The sequence below is a fragment of the Lepus europaeus genome, chromosome 2, assembly GCF_033115175.1.
Source record: "Lepus europaeus isolate LE1 chromosome 2, mLepTim1.pri, whole genome shotgun sequence".
NCBI lineage: Eukaryota > Metazoa > Chordata > Mammalia > Lagomorpha > Leporidae > Lepus > Lepus europaeus.
Genome location: NC_084828.1, coordinates 94,629,041 through 94,646,444, shown reverse-complemented (window position 1 = coordinate 94,646,444; position 17,404 = coordinate 94,629,041). Strand labels below are relative to the sequence as shown.

At 39.7% G+C, this 17,404-nt stretch overlaps 1 protein-coding gene across 2 annotated transcripts in view; it reads right to left on the bottom strand.

Annotated features, from left to right (window-relative positions):
• VPS8 (VPS8 subunit of CORVET complex) overlaps positions 1-17,404 on the bottom strand; it is a 258,685-nt gene that overhangs the window by 44,342 nt on the left and 196,939 nt on the right. For both annotated transcript variants that reach the window (XM_062210810.1, XM_062210812.1), the window contains exons 41-44: positions 16,500-16,582; positions 8,992-9,072; positions 7,270-7,439; positions 2,569-2,734 (exon numbers count right to left, since the gene is read on the bottom strand). In XM_062210810.1, the coding sequence (XP_062066794.1) occupies positions 2,569-2,734; positions 7,270-7,439; positions 8,992-9,072; positions 16,500-16,582 (500 nt within the window). The remainder of the gene's footprint in view (positions 1-2,568; positions 2,735-7,269; positions 7,440-8,991; positions 9,073-16,499; positions 16,583-17,404) is intronic.

Sequence of the window (17,404 nt, the reverse complement as noted above, 5' to 3'; positions counted from 1 at the left end):
ATCCCATCATGAGATGACCTCATCCAATTCTAATTTCCCCTCAAAGTCCCATCAACATATGAATTTGGGGATTAAGTTTCCAACATATGACCCTTAGGGGTAAGTTCAAGTCATATGATTTATCAATATAAATGAATATGTATTTTTAAATATTTATCAGTTTAACTATTTTTACACTTGATCTTAGCAAAAGGCTGAGAAGTGATTAATAACAACTTTTTTTTAAAATTTGCCAATTTAAAAAAAAATTTGATTCGGTCATCATCCTTAGGTTTCATGGACACAGCTTTCTATGTTTCAATGGTAGGTACACACATTTACAGAACTTTTAAGAGTCTGTCTGCTACACAGCTCTGGAAAAGAGCTGAGCAATGGACTAGTTATGTATTCATTTTTTACAATCACAATCACTGGTACATAGTGTTTTATACCTTTCAATGTTTCCTATTTTGTTAAGAATAAAAACCAGGGGCAAGCATTGGTCTAGCAGTTAAGACACCAGTTGAGATGTCCATATTCCATATTGAAGGTCTGGTCTCAACTTCCAGCTCTGCTCTCCATTCCAGCTTCCCGTTAATGTTTACCCTGGGCGACAGCAGGTAATAGCTTGAGTAGTTGGGTCCCTGCCACCCATGTGGGAGACCTGGATTGAGTTCCCAGCTTCTAGCTCCATGCCTGGCCCAGCTCCAGCTGTTGCAAGCATGCAAGGGACTAGCAGATGGGAGTTTACTTCCTTTCTGTGTATCTCTCACTCTCTCTTTGTATCTGCCTCTAACATAAATAAAGTGTTTATAATGTTATTTTATTTATAGAATGCAATGTCCTTTTTAAAAAAGATTTTATTTATTTATTTGAGAGGCAGAGTTACAGATAGAGAGGGAGAGACAGAGAAAGGTCCTCCATCTGTTAGACCACCCTTCAAATGGTTGCAATGGCCAGAGCTGAGCCAATTCAAAGCCAGAAGCTGGGAGCCTCCTCCAGGTCTCCCATGCAGGTGCAGGGCCATCTTCCACTGCTTTCCCAGGCCATAGCAAGAGGAGTAGCTGGGACTTGAATGGGTACCCATTTGGAATGCTGGTGCCACAGGCGGAGGCTTAACCCACTACATAACAGCACCAGCCCCAAATAAATAAAATTTTAAAAAGAAAAAAAACCAAACTCTTTAACAGGTCTATGAGGCTATTCAGGCCCTGCCTGACAACCTGTTCAATCTCACTCTTTGCTATTTACCATCTGGTCATTTGTTCAAGCCACTGATGTTTTTTGGTTCCTTGAACAAGTCATTTCCTTCTTCAGATCCTTTGAACTCACAGTTCTCTCTTGTCTGAAACGCTTTTTCATAGGGCTGGTACCTTCTGATCTTTCAGTCTCACCTTAAAGTCACCTCTGAGAGAACTGCTGACCACCCAGTCCAAAACGGGTTCCCCTCATGTTATTTTTCCCATAGCACCCTATTCTTCCCCTCATATCAATCAGATACCTATTACAAGATGAAATTATATATTTGAGAAATGATACCTGTTTACTTAATTATCTTGAAGCTTTTTTACTATGTGGTAAGCTACATGGTGGTAGGACTTATAGGTTCTTTGGTACACTAATGTATTTTCACTAAAGAACCAAGAACAGTGTTTGGCTCAAGGTAGGCATATGCTAAATACTGGCTGAAGTAATTAATCACTTAGTGCTAGACTATAATAACACGATTACTGGAAAATAGGCAAAAAACTCAAAAAGTTTCATGTCTATTAGGCTCATCAATCATCTCTATGGACCTGAGACATATTAATCTTCATTTAATTTACAAGTTTAATTTTAAAGATATTCTTTTGAGAAATGTTGCAAACACTGAAATCTCATTTTTAAGTACTTAATTTGAATTTAACCTGTTTATAATAGGGAGCTAATACTCTCTTAAAATGGCAAATGAAAATCAACCACTAATACCAGATTTCTTATTTCATTAAACAGCATGTAACCCAGATCTCCATGTTACAGTGGGAATTCAAAATAAATAAGCAATGTGTAATGGTTACTAGAAAACTGTGACTGGTGAGCGTGATAAGAATCATTTACCATACAATAACTAGAAATTGTAAATACCTCCCTCGTATTATTTAATCTATCTCCAAAGACAAAACATTTTCTGAGAGAACTCTGCAGAAGCAATTCCAAGTACTAGGGGAGAGCTCAGCTCACTTCGTTTCCTTCTCTCTGTGATTATTCAAGGACAAGTGGACAGCTGCACATGTATTTCCAGTTGACTTCTTCCTCAGATATTTACCTCTTAGCGAAAAAGATAAAAGCCCTCTGATATCTAATGCTCCCGGCTTCTGCTTGTAGTGGTTGATTTTGTGCAATATATTATAAAGCTTACTAATGAGTGTCAGTGCTAAGCAGAGAGGAGAGTCTTTTCAAACACTAACACAGACTAAAAAGAAGATGTCACGCACTCAGTACTCATCAGGTAAACTTGCTGGAGCCTACAGGACCTGAAGAAAATGAGACCACACCTAAAAGACTAGTAAGAAACAACCACCTGCATCTTGCCATTAACAAAAGTCTTACCTGTGATGGGGTTATCCTTCCCTTTTTAACTTCAGATGAATTTTCACTTAGTTTTCCTACTTTGTTACTTGAGCTGCATTTGTAACAAGTCCATCTTGTTTGGCCTTCAACTTCTATGGTGCATTCTTTGTTTTGTAGACAGAATGAGTGATACAAATGGCCACAGCTGCAAAATGAAGGCAATCAATTTTCACTTTTCATTATAATAAAAACCATAAACGTTAAGTTATGATAGAGAGTATTTACAAGCAATAAAGATTTCCAATAAGCTGCAGTGCACTGAGGGTTGTAGGAAACAAGAAAGGAAAGGTACTTCTTGTGGTCCTCTCCTTATAAAAATCCAGACTCAGGAGCCACCACTGTCCTGCGTGGGTTAAGCTGCTGCCTGCAGTGCTGGCATCCCATATGGGCAAGTCCTGGCTGCTCCACTTCCCATCCAGCTCCCTGCTAATGTGCTTGGGAAAGCAGCGGAAGATGGCCCAAATATTTGGGTCCCTGCATCCGTGTGGGAGTCCAGGAAAAAGCTCCCAGCTTCAGCCTAGCCCAGCCCTGGCTGTTAATGGCCATTTGGGGAATGAACCAGTGGATGGAAGATCTCTCTCTCCTTCTCTGTGTCTCTCCATATCTCTCCCTCTCTCTCTATAACTTTGCCTTTCAAATAAATAAATCTTTAAAAAAAATCTCGACTCACATATTTGTATATTTAACTTGTGAGTAGGAACAAAATCACAGTTCCCTAGTTACAAACCACCTGGAGGATGAGTTGAACTTCTGTTCATTTCTCAAACTATGAAATTTTGACAGTATTTTTAGATAGCTTGAAAAAAAGGCAATCGGGAAAAATCATAATTATGTAAGTAGTTTGATAATGACATGAGTGATTTGCCTCATAAATTCAAGGCAACAGTTATGATTGGCTTAAACACTTACAAAAATGTCACTGCTATACAGTAAATTCTTAAAAAGAAATTCTCTATTAATTACACTAAATTAACATATGAGGCTTCCAAAAATTGAGAGCTGAGATTACTCTCAGTCACCTTCATTTTCCAACCTGAAAGTTGGACTATCTCAGAAGTTAATTCTTTTTTTATAGTCCCATAGTCTTTATAATCTTGCTCTCCTCTTTCTGTCCCCCACATATGTAACCTGTTTTTTCCCATACCCTTCTTTTCTATAACTGGCCTTGCTCCTTTAGAGATTACTTCTAGCTCCATAGCTCTGAATTATTTCCCATTGCTCCTAATCACCACATTAACTGCTTCAGCACAGACCTCTCCTAAACCCTCGTCTCTCTACTTCAGGTATCTAACAGGTGTTTTAAACATAACATGTCCAGACCTAGAAGTCTGGCTTCCACCCCACCCCACCCCACCCCACCCTACCTCATGCTCTCATTCAATGTTCTACAACTCAGTAATGGCAATTATATCCTTCTGGTGTTTCAGACTAAAACTGACCATTCTTTCTTTCATACCCCACACCTAATCTATTATCAAATCCTAGCAGCTCCACCTTTATAATATATCCAGACTCCTGCTTCTCCCTTCTTTACTGTCCCCCAGGCCACCTCTTATGTGGCTCCTGCCACAGCCTAACTAGCTGCTCTGCTTTCTCTGTGACCCCCTATATCCCTTCACTACATGGCCATAAGAGTGATCCTTAAGGGGCCAGCACCATGATGTAGCAGGTATAGACATATGGGTGCCAGTCTGAGTCCTGGCTGCCCCACTTCCAATCCAGCTCCCTGCTCATGTGCTTGGGAAAGCAGTAGAAGATGGCCCAAGTCCTTGGGCCCCTGCACCCATATGGGAGATCTGGAAGAAGCTCCTGGCTTCGGCCTCACCTAGTCTCGCCATTGTGGCCATTTGGGGAGTGAACCAACAGATGGAAGGCTTTTCTCTTCAACTCTGACTTTCAAATAAACAAACAAATAAAACTTAAAAAAAAAAGTGATCCTCAGATGTAAGTCATATCATGCCATCCTTAACCTCAGAATCACCCAATGCCTTCTCATCTCGGAGTAAAAGATGAACTTTTTATAATGATCCAATCCAGCTCCTACATAATTTGGCCTGTGCTCCTCCTCTGAAGTCTTCTTTCAACACTTCCCCTCTCCTGCGTCTGCTAGGGTCACTAGCCCACTCACTCACTACTCCTTTAGGATGCCAGGGATGCTCCTGCCTCCTGGTCCTGTTCCTCTGCCTGGGCACTAGCCCCTCAGACTGCACAGCCACTTCCTATAAGTCTCTGTCCAAACGTCTCTTAAATAGTGAACCATGGGGGCCAGCGCTGTGGTATAGTGAGTAAAGCTGCCACCTGCAGTGCTAGCATCTCATATGAGTACTGGTTCGAGTCCTGGCTGCTCCACTTCTGATCCAGCTCTCTGCTATGGCCTGGAGAAGCAGTAGAAGATGGCCCAAATCCTTGCACCCAATTGGGAGACCTGGAAGAAGCTCCTGGCTCCGGATCAGTGCAGCTCCAGCTGTTGCAGCCAATTAGGGAGTGAACTAGCGGATGGAAGACCTCTCTCTTTCCCTCTCTCTCTGCCTTCCTGTCTCTCTCTGTGTATAACTCTGACCTTCAAATAAATAAATAAATCTTAAAAAAGAAAAACAAACAAACAAACAAAACCAGAAAAACAGTGAATCTTTTTTTTTGACAGGCAGAGTTAGACAGTGAGAGAGAGAGAGAGAGAGAGAAAGGTCTTTCTTCCATTGATTCACTCCCCAAATGGCTGCTACAGCCAGCACATTGTGGCTGGCGCGCTGCACCGATCCAAAGCCAGGAGCCAGGTGCTTCTCCTGGTCTCCCATGCGGGTGCAGGGCCCAAGGACTTGGGCCATCCTCCACTGCCTTCCCGGGCCACAGCAGAGAGCTGGACTGGAAGAGGAGCAACTGGAACAGAATCTGGTGCCCCAACTGGGACTAGAACCCGGGGTGCCGGCACCGCAGGTGGAGGATTAGCCAAGTGAGCCGCAGCGCCAGCCCCCTGACTACTCTTTTTGTACTGGTGGCACCCAATGTTTTTCCTCTACATCATGGTTCATTTTTACTCATGCAATTGTTAATTACATTTTTATCAACTTTTAAAACTGTCTGTCCATCACCTTAATAATGTCTTTCTTGGAAGCTCCTCTATCCAAAACCTTGTTTCTCCCTTACTGTGGTTTTTTCCACAGTGGTTAACACTATCTGCATTTCATTTGTTTGTTTACCCCTAGAATGTAAATTTCCATGAGGGCAGATCCTTTTACAAGGTCTCCTATTCCCTTGAACAGTACCTGGCAAACAGTAGGTGCTGAATAAATATCTATTGAATAAATGCATTCTTTCTTTTGTAAAGATTTACTTTTATCTATTTGAAAGGCAGAGTTATAGACAGAGGTAGAGAGAGAGAGGTCTTCCATTTGCTGGTTCACTCCCCAAATGGCCATAACAGCCAGGCCTGGGCCAGGCCAAAGGCAGGAGCCAGGAGCTTCTGCCAGGTCTCCCATGCAGGTACAGGGTTCCAGGCACTTGGGCCATCTCCTGCTTCTTTCCCAGGCACATCAGCAGGGAGCTGGATCAGAAGTGGAGCAGCTGGGACTCAAACCGGTGCCCATATGGGATGCTGGCACTGCATACCAGGACTTTAACCTGTTGAACCATACTGCATTCTTTGTGTGTGTGACAAGAATTATTTCCTCTTCCAACTACCCAATCTATCCATTTTCCCTGCACAGTTGCCATTAATGAAGTACTCATGCCGGTTACCACTACAGCTACCTTACATAAATTATCTCATTTAACCTTTAAAAAATCTTAGGTAGGTACTATTGTTATTTCAATTTGTAGATGGAAAAACAAAGATACAAAGAAGTTAAATAACTTGCCTAGATACTTAGCACATGGCAGAGTTAAGATGTTAATTCTTGAAATCTGGCTTCAGAGTCCACGTGAGACTGTCTGCAGTAGCTGGATATCCTGAATGGGCCATCTTTGCTCTGAGACTAAGCCCTTATTTCCGCACTACACCTCTCCTTTGCACTGTGGCTTACATATCACTTATATGCTGATGACATATTTCCAGTCTCAACATGTCTCCAGATTCTGACTATACCATCTATCTACTTGACATTGTTCTTGCAATATTTAATAGCCATCCCAAACCTAACATCTGCAAGTAAAAACCTCTTGATTTCCCCAGTTCCTTGCGTCTATTACTCCTGGTAATAGGGTCACCAATTGCTCAGGCAAAAGACCTAATTCCCCCCCACCCCTCGCTCTCTTCCCATATTTGATACAGCAGCCAATCAGGTCTACCTTTAAAATATATTATAAATACAAACTCTTCTCAGAACCTTCTTTCCTCTCTCTTTCTGCTCAAATGTCACTTACTCAGAGACGCCTTCCCTCATTGTGCTTTCTCAAAATAGCATCTCCTCCAGAACATTGCCTCCCTCCATCCTCTTGCCCAGTGTTTTATTTTTCTCCATAGCTCTTACTACTCTGTATTTGTTCATTGTCCGAGTGCCCGAACCTCTGCTCATTTTCACCCCTGGGGAGAAAGTAAGGTCAGTGAAAGCAGGCACTTGCCAGTCTTGTTCATTGCTAGAACAACGGACTGGGGCTGTGTACCCACATGTGTACCCACATTCCTGCCTGGTAATATCATACATGTACAAATACCAAACTGCTACATTTCCTTCTTTCTCTTACCTAAAGACAATAATTTCATCAGCCATTTCTTGGCGTCGCTTGTACTGCTGCAAACATATGGAGCAGTAGTCCTGTTTGGGATTCAGTCCTCTGGTGACTGATGCTCTCAGGTTACACAATGACCAGTGGAGATCTTGGTTTAGAAGGCTAGTAGTTGTTTCTAGCAGAGTCTATGAGAGGCCGAAACAGAAACAAACAAAGGAAGGTGAAAAATGAAAGGAACAGAGGAGATGAAAGGGGAATAGCACTTACTTAGTTTTCAAAGGGATAAAATTGATGAAACTTGCATCAGAACCCCCAAACTCTCAAGTAGTTAATCTTAATGTGCAGAGTAATGATGAGTATACACATTAAGATTCTGAAGCCTGCCACTAATTTCTACTGAGAAATGTATGCTCTGCCATTCTGTGGCTTAATTGACTATTGATGGCTTTCAAACGACAAGATAAGTCCAAGTCTATTTATTACATTTATACAGTAACTTCTCTCTGAATGACTCAGAGTGTTGTAACAAAGAACATAGCTAAGTCTGGATTCCTGATTTTTTATTGAAACCACACTCATGGCAATGTTTCAAATAACCTTTCACTGGTAAAGCTAATAGCCATTACTCAGTGCTCATCTCCCTAGGGCAGGGAGATCACATTTTCCTGATCGGCAATTATAAGCCATTTGAATCTACTCAAGGCTGTGACATCTGTCATTAAGTCACATAAAGACATTTTCATAGCTACCACATTAAGGCTCACATTCATATATATTATTTGGATATGCAGTTGCGTTCTTTTCCGTCAGTTCCAAAGGGAAAGACTGAGCTTGGTACTGCCCACCCTCCTTGCTATGTTATGTAGCTTGGCCCTAACTGCATGTGTCATGTAGAACTTTTAGTTCTAATTGTCTGACTGTTCTAATTCCTTCCGACCCATGCCATTTTTTTTTCTCTTCTTCTGTAGTTGAGAAGTTGGGCAACATTTTCTGTCTTACACTCAGCTTTCCTTCTACTAGCCTGGCATCTGTGCCTACAGCACTATCAAGCTTCACTGGGCTGTGCTTAGCAAAATAGCAATTCTTACAACACTCTTGAAAAAGCTTTGGGCTACTCCAATTTTTCTTTTTCTTCTCTCAGATTCTTAAAAAAAACAGACATTGCATCTAACACACCTGAGTGACATTTTTCCTAGGTGGCTTCATGAGTTATGTTGAGGTTTACCAAGAAATAAATTTTTTACAGCAAGGTGGCTCATACAGAGAATGAAAGCTATAGGCAATTCTGAGTTAAAGGAAGACTAATGATTACGTTGGGTCATTAGCAACAATCTGCTTCAGGATGCTTAAAACATTCATTTACTTTTATTTTGTACTTTTTATTTTCATGCTGACTCTCACTTTTCATGGGTTACAACTTCGTATACAATTTTTTTCCCAGAAAGTTTTTCTTACATTCAATTTGAAAAAAAAGATATTTGTCTAACTACCAATCAATTACAAAAATAATATGAATCTGATTTAGGTGCATTTCTACATTCTGGAATATATACGTGTGTGTGTGCACATTTATGCAAATTAAGGCCAATAGAAATTTAAAATAGGAAAAAACTGTACATATACCTCATCCTACCTAACTTATAGTAAATATATGGTCACTTTTAAGGAAAAAAATACAGATGCAAAAAAAATTGCTTTTTTCTACCCTAGGACAGACATAGCAAGTAACTTACTTACCTGTTCATAGTTAAAAGTATCTAACATCCCCAGAATAAGTCCCTGGATTTCTCCAAGTTTTCCTTTTCCATAAACTGGATCCTAATTAGAAAAAAAATTGTAAAAATTTTAATTGTTATGATTCTTAATATTTTATTTTATTATTACTTTTATTAATTTATTTGAGAGGCACAGAAACAGAGACAGATAAACACAGAGTTCTCATTCACTGGTTCACCCCCTAAATGCCTGCAATGGTCAGGGCTGGGTCAGGCTGAGCCATGAATGCAGTCCAGGTATCACACGAAGGTGGCAGGAAACCAAGTAATTGAGCAGTCCCTGCTTCCTCCTAGAGTCTGCATTAGCAGGAAGCTGAAGGCAGGAGCTGGAGCTGGAGCTGGGAACTGAACCGAGGCACTACAGTATGGGAGGTGGGCATCTTTTTTTTTTTTAAGATGCATTTATTTAATTGAAGGCAGAGTTTTAGAAAGAGAGAGGAAGAAACAGAGAGAAAGGGAGAGCAGGAGAGAGAGAGAGTGAAAATGAGAGAGGGAAAGATACAGATATCTTCCATATGCTGTTTTACTCCCGATGGCTGTGACTGGGTCAGGCCAAAGTCTAGACCCAGGAACTCCATCCAGGTCTTCCACATGGGATGACAGGGACCCTAGTCTTCTACTGCTTTCCCAGGCACATTATCAGAACGCTGGATTGGAAGTGGAACAGCTGGATTTGACCTGGTACCCATATGGGACATAGGCATCACAGGTGGTGGCTTAACACTCTGCACTACAATGCCGCCACCAAGGAGGTGAGCATCTTAACCAAGAGGCTAACTACATGGTATTTTTAAGTTTTCCCCAATAAATTCACTACTGATACACAACAGATACCTTGACGCTGCTTTTCATGGGGCATGCCAACTAACTTGATTATGTACAATTTGGAAAACACTGACCTGTGTCCCTAAAAAACAACAAAAATTGAAATCCAACCACCCAGACATGAATGCTGTGGGCATTTTGATGTACAGTCCTCCAATATTGTTTCCAGAGAAAGAGAGAAAGGAAAAGGTGGAGTGATGTACTTCTTAATGCACAAAATTTGGGTATTTCATTTAGTACTTTTATATCTTTTTTAACTTAATGGTATATTGTGAGATATTCCCATATCAATCAAGTACTTTTTAATACTTGCAGAGTATGAATCCTGTGAAAATACCATGGTTTATTAATCATTCTCTGATGTTGGGCATTTAAAACTCTCCCCTTCTGTAAACTCCACCCACCATTATCAAATGCCTAGTGGCTTCAGATCTTGTTCTGAATCTCTGATCCTTTTTTTTTTTAAGAGCAGATTTCTAGAAAACAAATTATAGGGTCAAGGAGCTTTTTTATGGCATCAATATATATTGGCAAATTACTCTAAAAAAAAAGCTTACCGTGCAATTTTTACTTCCACCAGCACATTTGCATGCCCATTTTACTGCACCTTTGTTAAATGATAATTATAATTTAAAAAATTGCTAATAAGTGAGTATATCACATCTACCACTTTAATGTGAGGCTATATGTGGCACAAATGACTCTCATGCCAAATAGGAGAACCCAATTATGCAATGATGATAAAGTCACTGTTATTTATTGAGTGGGTGGCAATGCTAAGTACAGTGAGCACTTTATACACTCAGCTCTCCGCATGCATGGATTCCCGATCTGCAGGTTCCAGAACCTTGGATTCATCTGAAGATCCAAAAGATCTGAGGAAAAACTTATGTTTGTGCTGAACCTGTGTAGACTTTTCCCCTTGTCATTAATTCTCTGAACAATACAATGTAACAAATATTTTCATAGCATTCATATTTTATGAGGTATTATAAAGTAATCTAGAGATGATTTAAAGAAGGAGTGGGGGATCTTTTTTCTGCCAAGGGCCATCTGGAGATTTATAACATCATTCACAGGCCATACAAAATTATCAACTTAAAAATAAGTCTGCTATAGATTTACTGGATTCTGGTTACCATTTGTGGTTGTCTTGGCAGGGCCAGACCAAACGATATTGTGGACACGCCAGATGTTCCCCACCCCTGAAAGTATACAGGAGCATGTGTGAAGTTACACGCCTTTAACATGACATTCTACATAAGGGACCTAAGCATTTGTGGATTTTGGTGTCTGTAGGGGTGCTGGAACCATTTCCCAGGGGAGGTCAAGGAATAACCATATAATCACATCACTAAATTCCTTCAACGTCTGTGAATGAAGACACTGAGGCTCCTCTAAATCACAAAACTATTAAGCAGATGAGCTAAGATTTGAATGACGGCACTGAAGAACCGTGGGTTTGGTTTTTTTTCATTTTTTAAGGTTTATTTATTTATTTGAAAGGCAGAGTACAAAGAGAGGGGCCATCTTCCACTACTTTCCCAGGCACATTAGCAGGCAGCTGGATCAGAAGTGGAGCAGCTGGGACTCAGACCAGCACCCAATTGGGAGGCTGGCATTGCAGGCTGCAGCTTAACCTGCTGTGCTACAATGCCGGCTCCTAGAACCCGTTTTTGTTTTTTTTTTTTTAATGAGCACACTTTATTTGTCTCCCAAGTATAGATATGTGAACTGATTTTTTTCCTAGAAAAATACAGGTAACTAAGTGATAAATTAATGACAGTTGGGTAACATAGGTAACATCTGGCTACTTCTTAGGGAGGAGTTAGGGTATTAAAATCTTAGTGTTAGGAAGGGAAAAAATATATATATATTTTTTTTCCCTTCTTGACACTAATTGGTCACCATATCAAGTGTATTTTTGTACATAATGTGTATTGGTTAGAAAAATATAGATTGCCTATTCAAATAATTCTATCTCCATGATAGATTGTATTTATCCTAAACTATTGATACCTCTGTTAATTTAAGAGATAGAACTATATTTTTTGGAATTTGCAGAGAATTGCATTCAAGGCTTCTAACTGTAAATATGCTAAAAATATTTTAATAAATCTTGGTTTCATGTCCAAAAAAAAAAAATCTTAGTGTTAGAAGAATAACTATAGGTTCAGAAGAAAGAGAAAAGGGTAAATAAGCAGAAAGACCATGCAAACAGTCTGAGGATTGGCTTATTTTTCTTTTCTTTTCCGATGATGGTTCTGGCAGGCTGGGCCATGCAGTTTCTAACGACTAGGTTTTCAGCACTCTAGGTCAATCTAGAACACCTGGAACTTGCTGCCATCCGCTCCTCTGGTCCTTTTAGCTGCTGAGTTTAGGCTGAAGAGATTCAAAGTCCACATGAACTCTGGATCTGTGGCTAATTAACACACCTACAAGTTTGGGCTGGATAGGTGACTTGAGCTTCACAGAAAACTTTTCTGTTTCATGGCTAGAGACCACATTACCAAGGTAAAGATACCTGTCAAACATATATAGGCCACTTTCAACAGCTGTGACTTTTTTTTTTTTTTTAAATCTCAGGCTAGTCCTTTAACTGCAGAAACAATGCAGGCTATACATACATGGATAATTTTCCTCTTTATTTTCTTTCCATAAAAACAGATCCATGTTAATGCCTCTCATCTTCACTTAATTATGCTTTCAGTTAAGTTCTTAATAAGCACATTTATTACTCAGTAAAGTATCAACAGATAGTACAGTATCCTATTATAAGAAATCTATCATAAGATCTACTATAATATGTGCATCAATATGCTAATATAGCTCTGGCATCTGTTTATGACAAGGGTGGTTTGGAGAATAAGAAATCTTTAAAGGTTAAATTCTGGCAAAAATAAGACAGCCTTATAGGTCATTTCTATATTTACATCAGTACATTTCACTTTAATATACATAATTTAAAAGCAAAATCATGAAAACTACCTCCTACTGGGATAACAAATAAATTATAGAATGCGAAAGGAAGCTCAAGGCTTCTGGCACAGCAGGTACACAATCCACTGGCTCTTCGCATTTATTTTCCAAAGATGTCAGCTAGATTCTTCAGCAATGAATAACTGCTGAGCTTTCTCTTTAACTTGTTTGTAAACTGAAAAAAGGTACTTGAGTACCCTACTAAAATTTGTCTTTTCAAATGTTTTCCTATTGCTATGTAATATCTATTGTATCATGCCTGTGTTTTGTTTTAAAATCAAAATGTTTACTAATTGAACATTTCTTTAAAATATGAATGATGCCCTAAACAGCAGAGTACATAAAGCATTTGTATGCTTTAATTCCCTCAGTAACAAAATCATAAATAGCTTCTCCAAAGCCAAGAACTACTTTTGCCAGAGTGAAGACAGAATGTTTATAACATAAATAAGTCCCCTTAAGAGCACTCTTACTTAGCACCCAGTGTTCATTAAAGCAATCCATGTCCCGGCATCAGGCTGCATAAACATGCAGAGGTCAAGAAGATCTTTCAGAACATGTTGTTATGTGAACATTGCCTTTGGAAAAACCAGTATTTTTCAGTGGATCTGAGCAATGGTGCTTTTTTTTTTTAAATATTCAATTCTTTATTTGAAAGGCAGAATGAAAGAGAGACAGAGAGATCTTCCACCCACTGGTTCATTCTCCAGAGGGCTGCAACGGCCAGGGCTAGGCCAGCCTGAAGCCAGGAGCTTCTTCTGGCATCCCATGTGGGTGCGGGAGCCCAAGCACTTGGGCCATCTTCTGCTGCTTTCCCCAGGCCATTAGCAGGGAGCTAGATGGGAAGCAGAACAACCAGGACTTGAAAGGGCACCCATGTGGGATGCTGGCGTTGCAGGTGGTGGTTTCACCTGCTGTGCCACGCCAGCCTCCCAATTGTGTATCTTAACTATTATTTCCTATATTTTCCCAGGGGACTTAATAAAGGGAGATGGATATGATAAAATACCTTGACTAGTGTCAGGTATGGAAGAAAAGACCTAAAACGTGAAGTTAGAAGACCTGGGTTAGTGTGCTGGCTGCTGCCATTTAATGACCAGGGCAAGCTATTCAGTCAGGTGGCATTTTCCTCACGAGAAGCGTGAGGATACTACTGCTTCCCCAGCTCCACGTGCACAGAACTCAAAAAAAAAAAAAAAAAAAAAAAAAAAAAAAAGAGAATGAACACAAAAGTTCTTTATAAATTGTTGAAAACCACTCTAGGACATTAGATGATTGACTCAATTAATATTCACTGAGCATATACTATGTGCTAGGCATTGCAGTAGGTGCTGGAGATAAAACACTGAACAAGATAGTCATGCTATCTACTTTTATGAAACTCACAGCCCAGAGGGTACGCCAATATGGAAGCAGGAGTAAAAGAGTTAATAGTCACATGATTGGGCCTTATGTGAGGGTTGGGAGGCAGAGAACTTATTTACTATAATTTGATATCTGATTTAAAAACAAAAGCTTTATAAAGGTCTTATTGACATATAATTTGGTATGTTCTGACATATGTATACACTTGTAAAAGCATTGCCACACTAAAGATAACAAATATATCCATCATCCACTGAAATGTCCTGTCCTGAAAGAATTGCCCCTCACCCCAACCCTGAACCTGCATCCTCAATCACTATTCTTTCGATCTTTACAGACTGCTTTGTGTTTTCTAGAGCATCAGATAGATGGAACCTAGAATAGACATTCTCTGGCTTCTTTCATTCAGCGCTGTAGGTCAGAGATCATCCATGCTGTAAGATGCTATGGATTTAATGTTTGTGTCCCCCCTCCTCAAATTTGTATGCTGAAGCCTTCATCCACACTAGCATGTCGTTTGGAGATGGGGCCTTTGGCAGGTACTGAGGTCAGGCGGGTGGAGCCCTCTTCGTGGGATCAGTAACCTTATAAGAAGACAAGAGGAGACAGCCTGCTTACTCTGCCACTCCCCTCCCACCCTCATACAGGAGAGTGAGAAGGCAGCTCTTTGTGAATCAGACAGAGGGCCTTCACCAAGACCCAACCACATCGGCACCCTGTTTCAGAACGGCAAGAAATAAATGTCTGTTGTTTAAGCTATCCAGCCAACGACAATCTGTTACAGCAGACTGAGCTAAGGCCCAGTGCATATCAATAGTCCATTTCTAATGATTTTTAAGATATACCACATGTTGAAACACAAATTTAAAAATTCATATGCTTTTTATGAACTGAGAGACGGGTTTTTGTTAAAATTTATGTGTCACAACATGTAGTTAAAATTCAATATAAAGAGAGAACTCACGGACCAGCACTGTGGCGTGGTAGGCTAAGCTTCTGCCTGTGGTGCTGGAATCCTGTTTAGGCACCGGTTCATGTCCTGGCTACTCCTCTTTTGATCTAGCTTTCTGCTTATGGCCCAGGAAAGAAGTGGAAGATGGCCTAAGTGCTTGGGACCCCACACCCACGTGAGAGACCTGGAAGAAGCTCCTGGCTCCTGGCTTCAGATTGGCACAGCTCTGGCCAAGTGAACCAGCAGGCAGAAGACCTTTCTCTTTGTCCTTCCCTCCCTCTGTCTGTAACTCTGTCTCTCCAATAAATAAAGATCAAAAAGAAAGAGAGAGAACTCACTTTTGACTTTGGGATTTAATTTTTTTCTAATTTAGTTGGTAAAGTATTCCTGACTTATGGAGATATTACTTTACATATGATTAAAAATATGATTCAAGTATTTTAAAATGGCTAGAAGTAGCCTAAGTCAAAGAATTACTGAGCATGTGATAATTACTAAGCATCAAATGAGATAACAAGTTTAAAAATACATCCTTCAATGACAGTGTGCGGTGTGATGACAGAGACTACTAGATGTGGTTGTCTTTATCAGTAATGGCCCAGAAGCTTCAAACCAGATGAGAGAGCTTGGCAGGCCTTGAAAGGGAGCTTTTATAGACACCGCTGATCAGACGAAAATAATTTTAAACTTAAAAAAACCAACAGCATCATACTGCTACTTGATTTTGTGTGTGTGTGTGTGTCCATACTGCATAAAATGAGGGAAGAGAAAATGGATCCTTAGTACCCGCTGTTTCCCCAAGCATGCTCACAGGTTTTTCTAAATATACATCTTACGTTATTTCTAGTGTTTTCTTTTTGGTGAAGTTAGAAGATTCAGGCCATTCTGTTGAAAAAAACCTGTTGGAATGACATTTCCTAACAAGGCTGTTGACACAAAGCCAGTTAGAATTTAGAGCTAGGGATGAGTCTTGAGCACAGAAATGGTTTTAGGATGAGTTAGAAAACCAAGTAACAACTAATTAAGAAGTGCTTTCATTAAATAAATTTTTAGGTTCTACTTTTGATTTAAAAAGTATAATCCACTGGAAATGAGTGCTAATTCTTTCCCAGTTGGCACACCAATAGGAAGCCTGTGTATCTGAATCCCTATTAAATCAGGCAAACTCATACCAAGGAGTGACAGAAAAGATTCAAGGAGGAGGATCCTGAGTTAATTATTTAGCTAATGCCAAAAATTAACTGCATTATGCTTGAGACTCATTTAAACACCAGCTCAATTTGCTATTTACACATAACTAAAATATTAGTTCAAATCAATCGACATGTAGGTTCCCTCTTTGAACTCACCTGTAAGATTCTTTGCAGGATGGATGGAAGGGCAATAAAAGCTGCCATGCTGTTTAAGACTTGCATGGTCAAAGATTTCAGCGCTGTCAGAACAAAATGTTGATAATAAGGTTAGTATAAAACAGTAGGGAGATTTCTTAAAAAACCAGAAATAGACTTGCCATATGATCCAGCAATCCCACTTTTGGGTATATACCCAAAAGACAGGAACACTTTGGATCAAAGAGATACCTGTACCACCATGTTTATAGCAACACCGTTCACAATAGCCAAAATACGGAATTGACCAAAGTGTTTCTCATCAGAGGAATGGATAAAGAAAATGTAGCATATATATATACAATGGAATATTATTCAGCTATAAAAAAGAATGAGATTCTACCATTTGCAGCAAACTGGATGCAACTGGAGGACATTGTGTTGAGTGAAATAAGCTGAACACAGAAAGACAAATAGTGTGTGTTCTCTCTTACATGTGGGAACTACAATTTATAAAAAAAAAAAAGAAAGAAAGAAAAAAACAAAAAGAAAAACAGAAATGCCTCTATACTAATATGGCTGCTGCAAATACAGTTTTGCCAAACTTTTTTTTAACTTTTATTTAATAAATATAAATTTCCAAAGTACAGCTTTTGGATTACAGTAGCTTCCCCCGCCCCGTAACCTCCCTCCTACCCACAACCCTCCCATCTCCTGCTCCCTCTCCCATCCCATTCACATCAAGATTCGTTTTCATTATCTTTATATACAGAAGATCAATTTAGTATATACTAAATAAAGATTTCAACAGTTTTCACCCACACAGAAACACAAAGTATAAAGTACTGTTTGAGTACTAGTTATACCATTAATTCACATAGTACAACACATTAAGGACAGAGATCCTACATGGGGAGTAAGTGCAC